Below are 14,591 nucleotides of genomic sequence, written 5' to 3' on the forward strand. Positions count from 1 at the left end.
TTCTGTGGGCAGAACATTAGAAGAAGAAGCTGAAAAGAGTTAATTTCGTGATAAAAAGTGAAAATGGTCATCTCCTGCTGGGTCAATGGATGTTCAAATCGTGCCGGAGGTTCAGTTAAATTTGGATTTTACAGTATACCGTCATTAGACTTCATGAATGTGACGTTAAGCATCAGAACAACGATGGAGGTTATGGCTGGCGAGGATAAACAGGAAAGAAACTCCCTCAAAACACGCAAGAATTTGTTGTGTTTTATTGCGAGTGTACACAAATATAAGTTAACACTTTGCAGTTTGAATGATGTCCTGTATACAAAATGACGAGGTATTAAAAACATACAAAAACAACATTGTTTCCACTGTTCGATCGCGCCCGCGACTCTCTCTTTCACTCTGCCACACACACACACACATTCCAGCCTTGCAATCTCAGATTATGTCCCTAAAGAACCCGCGTATAAAGTAGTTCCGCATTAACCGTTACATTAATTAATTTGCACGCAAGTTTTGTTTATTTTCATGCCGTGTATTCATATTCATGCACATATTTCCAGGCTCGGAATTGCTCACGTGTTAAAACTCCTAGCCAATACCAGATAATGGTACACATGGATAATACTGTATCTGAGGCAAAGCTGCAAAATCAGTGCTCAGTTTAGCGCATACGGATCCACACCATTTATGACTGAAATGTTCGCATTGTACCTCTCTCTGTCTTGTGTTAATAGAGTCTCTTTTATAATCTCTGTCACTTTGTCTCTTCATGATTTTCGTAACATTATAAATAGAAAGAAATATTCTAAATTTGCTTGTAAAACTCTATACTGTCTATGTTAAAACTTTGTAAACACAGCAGCTTATGCCCTCAAAGATGGCGTCTCCGGGGAGGTCACGTGACATTAATTGGCCTGTGGGAACTATGTATTGGTCGATACTCAGAATTTTTGGTATCGGATCGGATCGGATCAATTCTGAAAAAATGGTATCGGTGCATCCCTAAACAATATTATTGATCTGTCTTACTTAAGGTGGACAATGACGCAATTTTCTTCTAGAAACAAACTTTGTTGTATTATTTTTATGTTATCACTGTGAAGCTGCTTTGATACAATCTGTATTGTAAAAAGCGCTATATAAATAAAGGTGACTTGACTATCCAGTTAGGCTATATTTTACATTTGATTCCTTTATGTTAGACCTACCCAATTCATCCAAATCATATTTCGTATTAAAGACATGGACTGTTTTTGATTTTGCATACCTCCTGACAAAAAATTAATATTGTGAGAAATATTGTCACAGATTTTTATCATAATAATATAATATTTTATAATAAATCCTTAGACTTTTCTAATTATTTAAACTCATAGGCTGCCTGCAGGTAACCCTGCAGTTTTTCGCAAAATAAGTTCTCTGTAAAATTAAAATATTATTATTATTTTCTTATTATTATATGTTAGATTATTTAAAAATATTTTTTTATTTTAGATAATGAAAGTGTTATAACAATATTAATATTCCTTTTTTTGTTTAATATTTTCATTTAGCAATAATAATAATAATAATAATTAGACATTAATATATAAAATCAAAATGTTGGGCCAAATTGTGCAGCCCTACAAACAAACAAGCACAACATTTGTACACATATCAGAGCCCGACCGATATATCGGCGGGCCGATATTATCGGCCGATATTAGGCATTTTCCAAACTATCGGTATCGGCATTTATAATGGCCGATAAATGAATATTTAAAAAATAAAATAAAAGCGGACGAAACACCCTTCAACCATGTTATGAGTGTTGGCGCTGCATAGTTTGTCCACCAGAGGGCACTATACAAGGAAGATCGCTAACATCAATAGCCGCGTTTCCACTGTCACTTCCCGGGCTTGATCGGGGCCAACGGCCAGGATTAATTGCCAGTCGAATACCTTGGGCCAGAGCGGGCCAGCTCGGGCTAGAGGAGTGGTTACGAACAGAGTCCAGAGTTCACCTCAGTCGGGAGACGGCAGCGCCGGATGATTCTGTAAGCATTAAAGACTTTTAAAATAATTTAACTCGCGTTCATGTTTGAATGCCTTGTGTTTGTGATGCAAAAGACTATGCGCGCTAACCATTACCATAGTAAACATAGTAAACGCTTGAAGATACGCATAGTGTAAAAACATAGTGAACGCTTGAAGAAATCAGACCAATCATAAAGGCTATCACACAGTGATGTTTTTATTTTATCTGTCAGTAGCCTACGTCTCGTCTCTATACCGGACTATCATGATAAAATAAAGCAACTTTTTTTTCGGGAGCTTCCTCTGTTTCTCTGACTGAAAATATCTGTATGGGAGTCGAGAGAGTGCTAAAGCTCCTCAGGTCGTATTTTTGGTGGCATATATTTGTAGAAATTATCATTCTTTCTAAATGTGATGTAAATATGTCCTGTAACAGATAAACAGTAACAGACGCGACTGAAGTAAGTGTGTCCTCTTTTTTTTTTTTAAATAGACCTAACGGTAATTTATTTCTGAGTGACTAATGTGCGATTTTGACATAAATCAATTCATTATGATCAATGTATCACTTTTTATTGTAAACCTGTGGTAAAACATCGATGCTTGGGTTTTAAATATTCAAGTAAACAACAAAAATGCCAGCAAACGGACGCTTTTATCATGTTTGTTTTCAACGCTGTTTCCAGTGATTTCTGATTTCCAGTGATTAGCTCGGCACGGCCCGTTTAAGCCCTGGCTCGCACTGGCCCGACAGTGGAAACGCTTGGAAATCACAACGAACTTATTCTGCCTAAATAAAGTAATGATTACTGTATTTATAACTAGCATATCTGTAGTTCCAGTCCCTGCATTGTAAAACGTAAGTTAGGCACGCGAGGAGTGAACATTTAGACAGAGAAAAAGTATCAAACATAGCCTATGCATTCTTTTACACGTGTGTGAAATCCAAGTGTGCGTTGCTGACTTCGTTTAGCCACAGCATTAACGAGTCACATAATGTATTTAGTGCATCACTAAGTAGTAGATTTTAGAAGGCAGGCAGCAAATGATGATTGAAAATGGTTTGTTGTAGCTTGATGGAATAGATGGATAGAATTAAAAGAGTGCAGGTAAAGGGATAAGCAAGTTGACATTGTAATTATAAGGTAGCTTATAACATTGACATTTGGCAGACGCTTTTATCAAAAGCGACTTACATTGCATTTCAAGGTACACATTTACAATCTTATCAGTTCTTCACACACACATTATTACATAATTGAATTATTACTGTCAATATTAATAATAATAGTTTACTTTTTTTGTTCAAAGTACTTTAAGTTTCATATCTTAAGTTTGTATTTTTATACTTTATATTTATCAGAACTTTAATATTTCTGTTCTGTTGTGACAATAAAACAAACAAGTTTATTTTTAAACTGCATTATCATATTTTAGTAAGGCTGAGGACTCTTAAATAACGACAAATAACTAATGTTAGGGAAATCTGTTCATGTTTTGTTACGCGTTTCTGGATTTTTCAAAAAAATATATATCGGCCGATATATCTGAATATCGGATTTTTAAATCACCAAATATTTGTATCGGTATCGGCCTTAAAAATCCTTTATCGGTCGGGCTCTAACACATTTCATTTGTTTAAAAAAAAAGAAATTCCCCAAATCGTGCAGCCCTAGTGAATACTCTCCAAAAAAAGCATTTTGTAATTTTTGTGTCCGTGCGTTGAAGCTCTAGTTTGAGGGATTGAAATCACGGGGTCAAATATCGGTGACAAAAATATGTGATGATCATTACTGAAACTGTCTGTTATTGTGGGAGAATTGAAATGTGCTGAATATGGGTGATGTTAGATTTATCAATGTTATAATCATCCTGCTGTCCTGTTTGTTTGAGCACATGTGTGTCAGAGAGACACAAACTACTCTCAATCTCTTTTAGAAAACAAATTTACATCTTCAGGTTGAAATTAAAGTCACACACCTATGAATTCAGATATTTCCTTGATCAGACACACAGATGTGGAACATATTTGGTTATTGAATATGTTAAACAAACAAAGAAAAGTGAAGTCCGCACACTGCATGCTGCTCAAGATAAATGTATTAAAAGATATATGAAGACCTGATGGTTGAAACATTGTGCTTTTAACAAATTTATCCTGAGCAGCATTCAGTGTGCGGACTTCAATTTTCTTTTTTTTGTTTTGTTATTTTGATGTCCTGAACCTGAGCCCAATCTGGGTGGTTCATTCATTCATTCATTAGACTTTATTGTCCACCTTAGTGGAAATTTGTCTTCGACTTCTCCGAACAAAAATACATCAATGACACCACATTTAAACTTACATTAAAATACACACAGTTAAGAGTACGGTACTACCACATCAACATACAACAACAGGAAATGGAAAGCAGCCCAGCCGATTAAAATAAGGTAGGTTTCGACCTACAACAACACATTTTTAAAAACAATTTCAGTTTAGATTAAGTTCCTGAATGGCATGGGGAATAAAAGATCTCTTATAGATGTTCCGGCTCGCCCTTGGGACCCTGAATCTACGGCCAGATGGAAGCAATTCAAACTCTGAGTTTAGTGGGTGTAGGGTGTCTGTTGATATCTGTCGGGCCTTCCTGAGTACTGCCTTATCAAATACATCCCCAAGCTGCCTTTGTGACTTACCAATCACCTTCCCTGCCGTATTAACAATTTTGGAAAGCTTGTTTTTATCTTTCACATTCAGGTTGCCATACCAAGCTGTTATATTAAACTGTAAAATACTTTCTACAAGGCCCCTATGCCATCTCAAGAATGTGTTGACTGACCCTAAAACTCCTCAGTTTTCTAATTAAAAACAATCGCTGATTAGCTCTCTTAAAAATACTCTCTGAGTTAACATTAAAACTTAAAGTGTGATCAATGATTGTACCCAAGTACTTAAAATTTTCAACTACTCCAACAGGCCGGCTGTTAAGTACAACAGTATTTATGTTACTGGCCCCTCTTGATTTAGTTTGTATTATAAGTTCTTTTGTTTTAGTCACGTTAATTTCCAATTTAACAGTCTGACACCAGTCCTGCAGTAAAGTGATTTGGCTAAAGTAAGCTTCCTCATGTGCTGCATTATTTTCTGTGAGAAGTCCTACCAAGGCCATGTCATCAGCATATTTAAGTAGACTAACATTGGTGCTGTGCAGTCATATCATTTATATAAATTGAAAACAACAGAGGTGACAACACACAGCCTTGTGGTGCTCCAGTATTTATAACAAGCTCATCTGAGTAGACCCCATTCATAAAGACTCTCTGAGGGCGATCAGTTAAGAAACTTCTAATCCAGTGAATGAGCCCACCATTCACATTCATCCTATGAAGTTGTTCTAAAAGAATGTCATTTTGCATAGTATTAAAAGCAGAAGTAAAATCAATAAAAAGAACCCGAGCAAGTGATTTTGGTTGTTGCAAATGTTTAGCTATTTGATTTACAAGAGTAAGAGTTGCGTCCTCTGTGCCCCTGTGTGGCCTATAGGCAAATTGAAGGGGGTCAAGTTGATTCCCAACAGAAGACATAAGATGGGTGCTGACCAATCTCTCCATACACTTGGCTAAGAGTGGAGTGAGTGCCACTGGTCTAAAGTCTCCAAGGGCTATAGCCTTAGAGACTTTAGGCACAGGTATTATTGTGGATTTCTTCCATGAATTTGGAAAAACACCACAATTCAGCAAAATTTGAAACAGCTGAGTGAGAACCCCTTTAAGCTGTTGAGAGCATACCTTTAACACCCTTCCTTGAAGGCCATCAGGCCCAGGGGCTTTGTTTGGTCTAATTTTAGAGAGACACATGGCTACTTCTTCTTCAGAAAGCTGTATATGTTCATAGCTACCAATCTGATCACAGGTAATACTACAGCCTATTTTTGGGTCTCTCACATCCTATCTTCCATAGAAGATGTTTTTTAATCATTAACAAATTTACCATAATCTGCCACGTTTACACTTTGTTTTTTTCCTTCCCTACCCATTATTGTGTTTAATCCCTCCCATGCTTGTTTTGCATTGCCTGTACAGAATCTTTGTTCAACCTTATTCTTAAAATCAATTTTTGCTATAAAAACCTTACGCTTAAATTCCTTCTCTTTCTCCTTTACTACATCATTTTCTCCTCTCAAAAATGCAGCCCTTTTCTCATTCAGACACGTTTTAAGATCCTTTGAGAGCCATGGCTTGTTATTACAGTTTCTTCACAGAACTTGATATAGCATGTGATTGTGTCTGTCAATTCATGATGATCAGAGCATGCGTCAAAAAACATGCGCCAATCCGTACAGTCAAAACAATCTCTGAGCTCCTCCTCCCCATCCTCAGTCCATTGACGTACAGTTTTCAGGAGTGGTTTTTCACGCCTGACTTTCTGTCTGTATGTTGGAAGGAGATGAATGACGTTGTGATCTGACTTACCAAGAGGAGGGCGACTCACTGCCTTATATGCGTCTGGGATGTTACCGAAGCATTGGTCCAGTATGCGAGTGGAGCGAGTGGGCGTGGTGACATACTGCTGCAGAGTGGGTAGATGAGGTGACAGCTGACATGTGTTGAAATCCCCCAAAATAAAAACCGGCTGATCTGCCGATCGGGAGAGAGCAGCATTAAAGCTGTCAGTTATCATTTCCGCAGCCTCTTTATTATTAGGCCCTGGAACATAGACAAGGATGATGGTGATTTGCCCCCAACTCCCGCGGAAGGTCAAACGGCCTGATAGATACAGACAGCAGTTCATAGTCTCTAGTGCACACTCTCTTGAGCACTTTAAATTGTGAAGCCCAAGCGCTGTCAATAAACATGCAGAGTCCTCCCCCGATAGATTTTTGAGATGACACCTTATCACGATCTGCTCTTATAACGGTAAATCCCTCCATGTCAATGCATGTACTGTCCTCGTGAAGCCACGTCTCTGTGAAACAGAGCAAATTACTCCTCCTAAAATCCTCATCAAACCGGAGGCGTGTTGTAATCTCATCCAGTTTATTATTTAATGATCTGACGTTTGACAAAGTTATGATGGGAAGCGGGTGTCTGTTTCCTCGCCTTCTCAACCTGTTACGAACGCCCCCCCTCGAGCCTCTTTTCTTCCTTTTCCTACCCTGGGCTTCTCCATGAGGAGTTGATGATACATGACTTAAGTCCACAGGCACAGCTTCACTCCGTAGGGCAAGAAGAAAATCCCTCGAGTATGTAATCACTGGCGACGTTCGTATCTGGTGTTCACTTCCCTCATTGTTCCCGGCTAGGGCAAAGTTCTCTCTTATGACAGCATATAGAATAAATAAAATCACCACTGCGCGCAAGTAATCCATTTCCATGTTGATTGACTCAAAGACGTTAACAAAACATAAGTTGACACACGATTAACGCCGAAAATTCACAAAACAAACAAACGAACGGAGAAGCACTGGGTCAGCAGCCGTGCCGCGCCCCGGAAGTAATATTTGGATGTGGACACCAGTTTTGTATTTTTGATTCTTCTGTGTTATTGAATATGTTGCCACGAAAACACTGTCAAAATCAGCGAATGATTTCTGCATTATTTAATGTGGTTTTAATGCGTTATATCTCTGAGAGATAATAAATATAAATATTGTCTAATAATAAAGGTTATGCTTTCAGGCCATCCTTAAAAATATTCTTGTTTGCCATAACCCAACCGACCCTGTCAATTTAGGACCGATTCCAATTATTTTTTTATTTTTTTTCCTTTTAGTCCGACCGACTTGCTGGTTATAAACTTGTGTTAAGACGAACCGATTTTTTTTTACTCTTCAAACAACTAATACAAATGCAATAAAATAATATTAATTATATTTTAGTAAGTATTGTAAATATAAATTGCCTAGGCCTACATACAAACGTAGGCTACGTTCTTTCTTTTACATAAAAACCTGTGGCGTCATCTATGATTATTAGGGCTGTAACGATATGCGATATGAAACCGAAATCGCGACACTCAGATCCACGAACCTGTGTCGCGGTGTGAGAAGGCAGAATCGCGACACACCTCTTCCAACTCCCAGAGTTATCCTTCCCGTCCAGATCCAATGCTACCACATCTTTAAAATTACTATTGGGCAATTCCAGCGTTATGGACGTGACATTTTCAGTCAAAACTTGAAATATAAATTTTCAGAAAATGCATTTAATACCAATATATTGAAACGTCTGTTCAACGAGTCCAGACATTAGAAAAATATCAGTCTACACATGCGTTTTATATTTAATATGAGGGAAATACGCGCGTTACGGACTAGAGCCCGACCGATATTATCGGCCGATATTAGGCATTTTTCAAACTATCGGTATCGGCATTTATAATGGCCGATAAAGGAATATTTAAAAACTAAAATAAAAGCGGACGAAACACCCTTCAACCATGTTATGAGTGTTGGCGCTGCATAGTTTGTCCACCAGAGGGCACTATACAAGGAAGATCGCTCGGGCTAGAGGAGTGGTTACGAACAGAGTCCAGAGTTCACCTCAGTCGGGAGACGGCAGCGCCGGATGATTCTGTCAGCATTAAAGACTTTTAAAATAATTTAACTCGCGTTCATGTTTGAATGCCTTGTGTTTGTGATGCAAAAGACTATGCGCGCTAACCATTACCATAGTAAACATAGTAAACGCTTGAAGATACGCATAGTGTAAAAACATAGTGAACGCTTGAAGAAATCAGACCAATCATAAAGGCTATCACAGTCATGTTTTTATTTTATCTGTCAGTAGCCTACGTCTCGTCTCTATACCGGACTATCATGATAAAATAAAGCAACTTTTTTTTCGGAGCTTCCTCTGTTTCTCTGACTGAAAATATCTGTATGGGAGTCGAGAGAGTGCTAAAGCTCCTCAGGTCGTATTTTTGGTGGCATATATTTGTAGAAATTATCATTCTTTCTAAATGTGATGTAAATATGTCCTGTAACTACCAGATAAACAGTAACAGACGCGACTGAAGAAGTAAGTGTGTCCTCTTTCTTTTGTGAAATAGACCTAACGGTAATTTATTTCTGAGTGACTAATGTGCAATTTTGACATAAATCAATTCATTATGATCAATGTATCACTTTTTATTGTAAACCTGTGGTAAAACATCGATGCTTGGGTTTTAAATATTCAAGTAAACAACAAAAATGCCAGCAAACGGCCGCTTTTATCATGTTTGTTTTCAACGCTGTTTCCAGTGATTTCTGATTAGTTTTCTGATAAAACTTCCATTTGTTGGTGAAATGATGGGTTAGTGTGACGTTGTTCCAGAGAGGCGTGTTACGGGCGTGTTTTAGTGAAGCGCTGTGGAGCTTCTGGCCCGACAGTGAAAACGCAGGCCCAGTGCTATTAGCCCGAGGCTATTAGCCCGGCACGACCCGTTTAAAGCCCTGGCTCGCACTGGCCCGACAGTGGAAACGCGGCTAATGAGCTCGGAAATTACAACGAACTTATTCTGCCTAAATAAAGTAATGTTTACTGTATTTATAACTAGCATATTTGTTGTTCCAGTCTCTGCATTGTAAAATGTAAGTTAGGCACGCGAGGAGTGAACATTTAGACATAGAGAAAAAGTATCAAACATCGCCTGTGCATAAAAGTTAGCTTTTCTTTTACACGTGTGTGTAATTCAAGTGTGCGTTGCTGACTTCGTTTAGCCGCAGCATTAACGAGTCACATAATATATTTAGTGCATCACTAAGTAGTAGATTTTAGAAGGCAGGCAGCAAATGATGATTGAAAATGGTTTGTTGTAGCTTGATGGATAGAATTAAAAGATTGCAGGTAAAGGGATAAGCAAGTTAACATTGTAATTATAAGGTAGCTTATAACATTGACATTTGGCAGACGCTTTTATCAAAAGCGACTTACATTGCATTTCAAGGTACACATTTACAATCTTATCAGTTCTTCACACACACACACATTATTACATAATTGATTTATTACTGTCAATATTAATAACAATAGTTGACTTTTTTGTTCAAAGGACTTTAAGTTTCATATCTTAAGTTTGTATTTTTATACATTATATTTATCAGAACTTTAATATATTCTGTTCTGTTGTGACAATAAAACAAACAAGTTTATTTTAAAACTGCATTATCATATTATTTTAGTAAGGCTGAGGACTCTTAAATAACAACAAATAACTAATGTTAGGGAAATCTGTTCATGTTTTGTTACGCGTTTCTGGATTAAAAAAAAAAAAAAAAAAAAAAAAAATAATAATAACAATATATATATATATATATATATATATCGGCCGATATATCGGAATATCGGATTTTTAAATCACCAAATATTTGTATCGGTATCGGCCTTAAAAATCCTTTATCGGTCGGGCTCTATTACGGACGTGACACAAAAAATCTTTAACTTTTAGGTGGCAAAATATTTGTTAGTAATTCTGTGAATTATACTGCGCAAACCAAAAGTAATACTACCCACCGTAGTATTGAAGAAGGGTCGGCTCTCCACAGAACATGAAATATTCATTTTATTTTATTTTTCGTGTTCGCATTTATGAGGAAAAAACAATGTTACGGACGTGACCGCTCTGAACGCGGCACTAGAACACTGCTTTAAAACTTTCGCAGAGACCTCAAACAGGCATTTAAAACACCAAATATTAAGGATTGGCATATCAAGCAAAATAATATTCGATGATTGTTCGAAAATCGTACCTCTCCCCCCACATGCTCACCGGTAAGACGGCATTCGCTCAAATCCCGCTCCGACATTACATTTCTCTGTACTGTAGGCTAATAGGCCTATGTGTTGTAGCCTAGTCATCAAACCAAAACTCCGGTTCGAAAATGAACCGAAACTCAGCGTATAAGCTACTTGCCTCACAGACCTGAGAAATATGTCTATAGAAAGCTTGAAATGTGTACTTTTAAACAAAACAATTCAAAACGAAAGAAAACAGACTGCTCTCTGCTTATGTAATTCCGTATGAAATGTGCATGTCTCTCTGGCGCGTTCACTACTGCGAAAATCTCGAGTCAGCATCGTCAACTTCATCTTTGCAGCCGACACTGACACAGAAAAACTTGTTTATTAATAAACAATTGAAATGTCTCCTTGCTATATTTGACATATTCATAATCATTACTTTTGCCGGTTCTATGTGACAGCTTTTAGGTGCGTTATCGGCAGCGCCACCCTTACATGTTACATGAACGCGTCACCACCGCTCAATAGTTAATATTGTTCTTTGGTGTCACTTCTTTTTTTGGACTGTCCCTCTCTCTCACCTTTTTGGACACAGCTCTCACTGGACTTATCATATCTGTTGGACACTGATATTTGTTTGACCCCACATAATTTTTTCTTGAACGATTTTTTAATTAACCACTGGAATCCTCCTCACACAATGGACAGACGAACATGGACAGTGTCTTTGCTGGACATTATATCGATGGAACTCTCAACTTCTCGTATGCATGCATCCAATGTCAAGACTGTGAATTTATGGCATGCTGCTTTTGATATTGTGTCAACTTTTTTAACATCTATGTAATTTTTTTTTTTTTTTTTTTTTTTTTTTTTTTTGGGTCTACATTCTATGTTTGTATTTTATTTTTATTTTATTGAAGTCTACCAGGGGTGGGATGGGGTGGGTTCTAGATTTGTATAGTTGCTTTTTGCTTTGTATTTTAGTTTTTCTTGACTTTAAAAAAGAAAACTCAATAAACAGTTGTTAACAAAATATTGTTCTTTGGTCTTCTTTAGTTTATACAGGTTTTGCAAATGTTATTTAATAAAAATAAAAAACATTCTCAAAATCTCTCTCTCGACACCACTTTAACTTGGTTCTGGAAAAACTGTCAGTGACGTCACAATATGCAAATTAGCAAATATGCAAATTCATACCAACGTAATCACCATGACCAAACATTGAATCTTGAAAAAAAAGAGACCTACGACAGGTCGTACTGTTTTTTTGCTGTTACTGCAAACCAAAAATATTTTTAAGGATGGCCTCATTGGCATCTTGTTTCTACTATTATTAAATATTATTGTATACATAGTTCTCTGTGAACAAATGTGACTTGATAAACTGGACCTGAAAGTAAAGGAATACTGCAATTCACAGTTAAAGCCCCAATAAACATGATTTGCATGTTTGCAAAGTAACTGTATGTCCTTGTTCCAGCGGCTCTGAGCTGCAGATCATAATCATACGGCTTCATATGTGAACGGATGAAACTCTCTCTCCTCTTGGACTGTGGACTTAACCCTCTCAAGAATGAAATAAGAAAATTCTTTAAGATTTACAACCAATATCTGTAGAAAAGAAAACTCAACTCTTGTCTCTCTCTCAGGCTGTTTTGGGGAATTATGTCTCGACAAAAGCAGAATTTGCTGTGGCTGATGATCGTCTGTTGTGCTTCACGCCAGATAAGTATGTTGCCCTCAGTGGAGGACACTATTAACAAAGTATTTTTACTTTATTACTGTATTTATCAGTATCAGTACTTCATCTGAGTATTTTTATTTTAGAAAAACTTTTACTTCACTGCATTCCAAAGCATTAAATCGTAAATTTTTTCTACATCTCATAAAATCATGTTGTTCCTCGTTATTTTGAACTGAAAAAGTTGTCACAAGCTCATCTGATTGCATCTGTTCTAGAGTCAACAACTCACTTATTCAACTGATCCGGTCAGAGTAAACCTCAAGTTATTGATTCACTGAACTCACTAGACTGACTCAAAATGAGCCGTGAACAGGAGCTTGAGTGTGCTTGTGACTGATAGTTTGAGAAATAAGTTACTAATGCTGAATTTGAGGATTTATTACTGTAAATGATAATCATATTTAGGTCACGACTGTCAGTTGTGAATGTAAACTAAATCAGGTGTAAAGGACAAACTGTATGAAATGCTTGAATGTGAACATGTCCATATTTGTGTATTACCATCTGAATGGGGAAGGTTTTAGGTAAAAACTAAACATAAAATTAAAACAAAGCAAATTAATGCCTGCACATCTTCCCTGCTGCCGTAGCAGATTCAAATTATATAAAACTAGTGTTTACATAGCATTCTTCTCAAAATGTAAATACATTTTGGACTGTTACATCTGTTTTTACATTTTATGTTTATGTTTATCATAGGGCTGGGCAATATGTAAAAAATATTGTGATATCAGATTATATCAGAGACAACACTGCCGACATCCACTGTAAACACAAATCATGCTGAGTTTGGCTGCACTTTATTAAATGATAGTCTGCGATTCAGGGGTTCAAGGTTTTACTTTGGTTAGTTTGAGCTTTACTAATGTTCTTTTCTAATGTTTAAAACATTAGCTTTGATGTTTTGTTAGTGTTGCAAAAAATTTCCACACTGTTCTTATCACATCTGTTTGAAAAGAATTTCGTTTCACGAGTTGAACTGTTGAATACAATTGAACGGAACAGAACCCACTTTGGTGATTGTATGGCTATGTTGATGACATAGTAAACATAAAAACATAAAACAAATTAGTAATGTTTCCCTTTCTTTTTGCCGTAACCGCCTGATTTAATGATAAGTTTAATTTCCTAATTATGTGTAACGCTGTTTTTAAAATCTGTTAATACTATTTTTTATTAAACTGCAGACCACAATAAAACAGGTCAACTTGATACTATTTTTAAAAAAAAATTTTAAATGGGAGATATCTCTGCTATTCCGAATTAAAAGGATACGGTTTATTTTTTTTCCTCTGCAGCACAAAATAAATTGCATAAAAATGAATAGCAACTTAGAAAAAAAAAATACATCATATAAAGATCAAGAAAACCAGAAAACCATATTTAACAAAATTACGAAAGTAAGGATGAATGATGTTTGACAGGGAATGCATCTCAAAATCGCATGCACCGAACAGGCAAATACAATTAGGCTAATTACAAAAGTTCAGCGAGTGATTTTCTTTTTCTTTTGTTCTTTGATCAACATTATGGGTGGCAACGAGTATTGGCTGTCAATGCATGGATTCAATAGGCATACTGTTTTTCTTTCTTAACAGTTTAAGGCAAAACCGTTTTGTGTTTACGGGGATATTTTGACACAATTATGCATGAATTTTTTTCCGTGCACTAGGCCTATATGAGAGGCGGCTCTCTGTGTGCGCTTTGAAAGTGTGCGCAGCACAGAAAAAAGCACACATGCAGAAGTGTTCTCTTGTGTCTTGCGTTATAAGGATGCTATCAAGAAGAATCGATTTTCTATTCCTAACCCTATAACTAACCTATAGAAAATATTATAGAGAAACCTAATATCGGTAGTTTCTCCCTCTCGTAACCTGCGTTCAAGCAGATTTATCACATTAACCACCACCAATGTCCGTACTTCCTTTGGTCGTTTCTCTTTTCAGTTTTCTGCAGCTAACGATTGGAACGAACTGCAAAAATCTTTAAGGCTTGATTCAATTGTACCGTTATCCACTTTCAAACGATTAATAACTAACCTATTGACGCATCATTGTTCATGTTAGTACTTTTTTGATCAATTAATGCATATTTCGCTTTATAGTTATAGTTACTATTGTGTAAAAAT

At 36.7% G+C, this 14,591-nt stretch overlaps 1 protein-coding gene across 6 annotated transcripts in view; it reads left to right on the forward strand.

Moving 5' to 3' along the window:
• Window positions 1–14,591, forward strand: part of LOC309479616 (adhesion G-protein coupled receptor G5-like) — an 82,149-nt gene that overhangs the window by 24,640 nt on the left and 42,918 nt on the right. The window contains exon 1 of one of the 6 annotated variants that reach the window (XM_082143778.1): window positions 12,099–12,448. The exons of 3 other annotated variants lie outside the window; for them this stretch is intronic. In XM_082143778.1, coding sequence (XP_081999904.1) covers window positions 12,385–12,448 — 64 coding nt within the window. In that variant the 5' untranslated portion in view covers window positions 12,099–12,384. Of the gene's footprint in view, window positions 1–12,098; window positions 12,449–14,591 lie in introns of those variants that run through there. 2 more of the 6 variants (XM_082143777.1, XM_082143779.1) reach the window with 2 other exon arrangements.

The sequence above is a fragment of the Leuciscus leuciscus genome (assembly GCF_965113295.1).
Source record: "Leuciscus leuciscus genome assembly, chromosome: 17".
Classification (NCBI taxonomy): domain Eukaryota; kingdom Metazoa; phylum Chordata; class Actinopteri; order Cypriniformes; family Leuciscidae; genus Leuciscus; species Leuciscus leuciscus.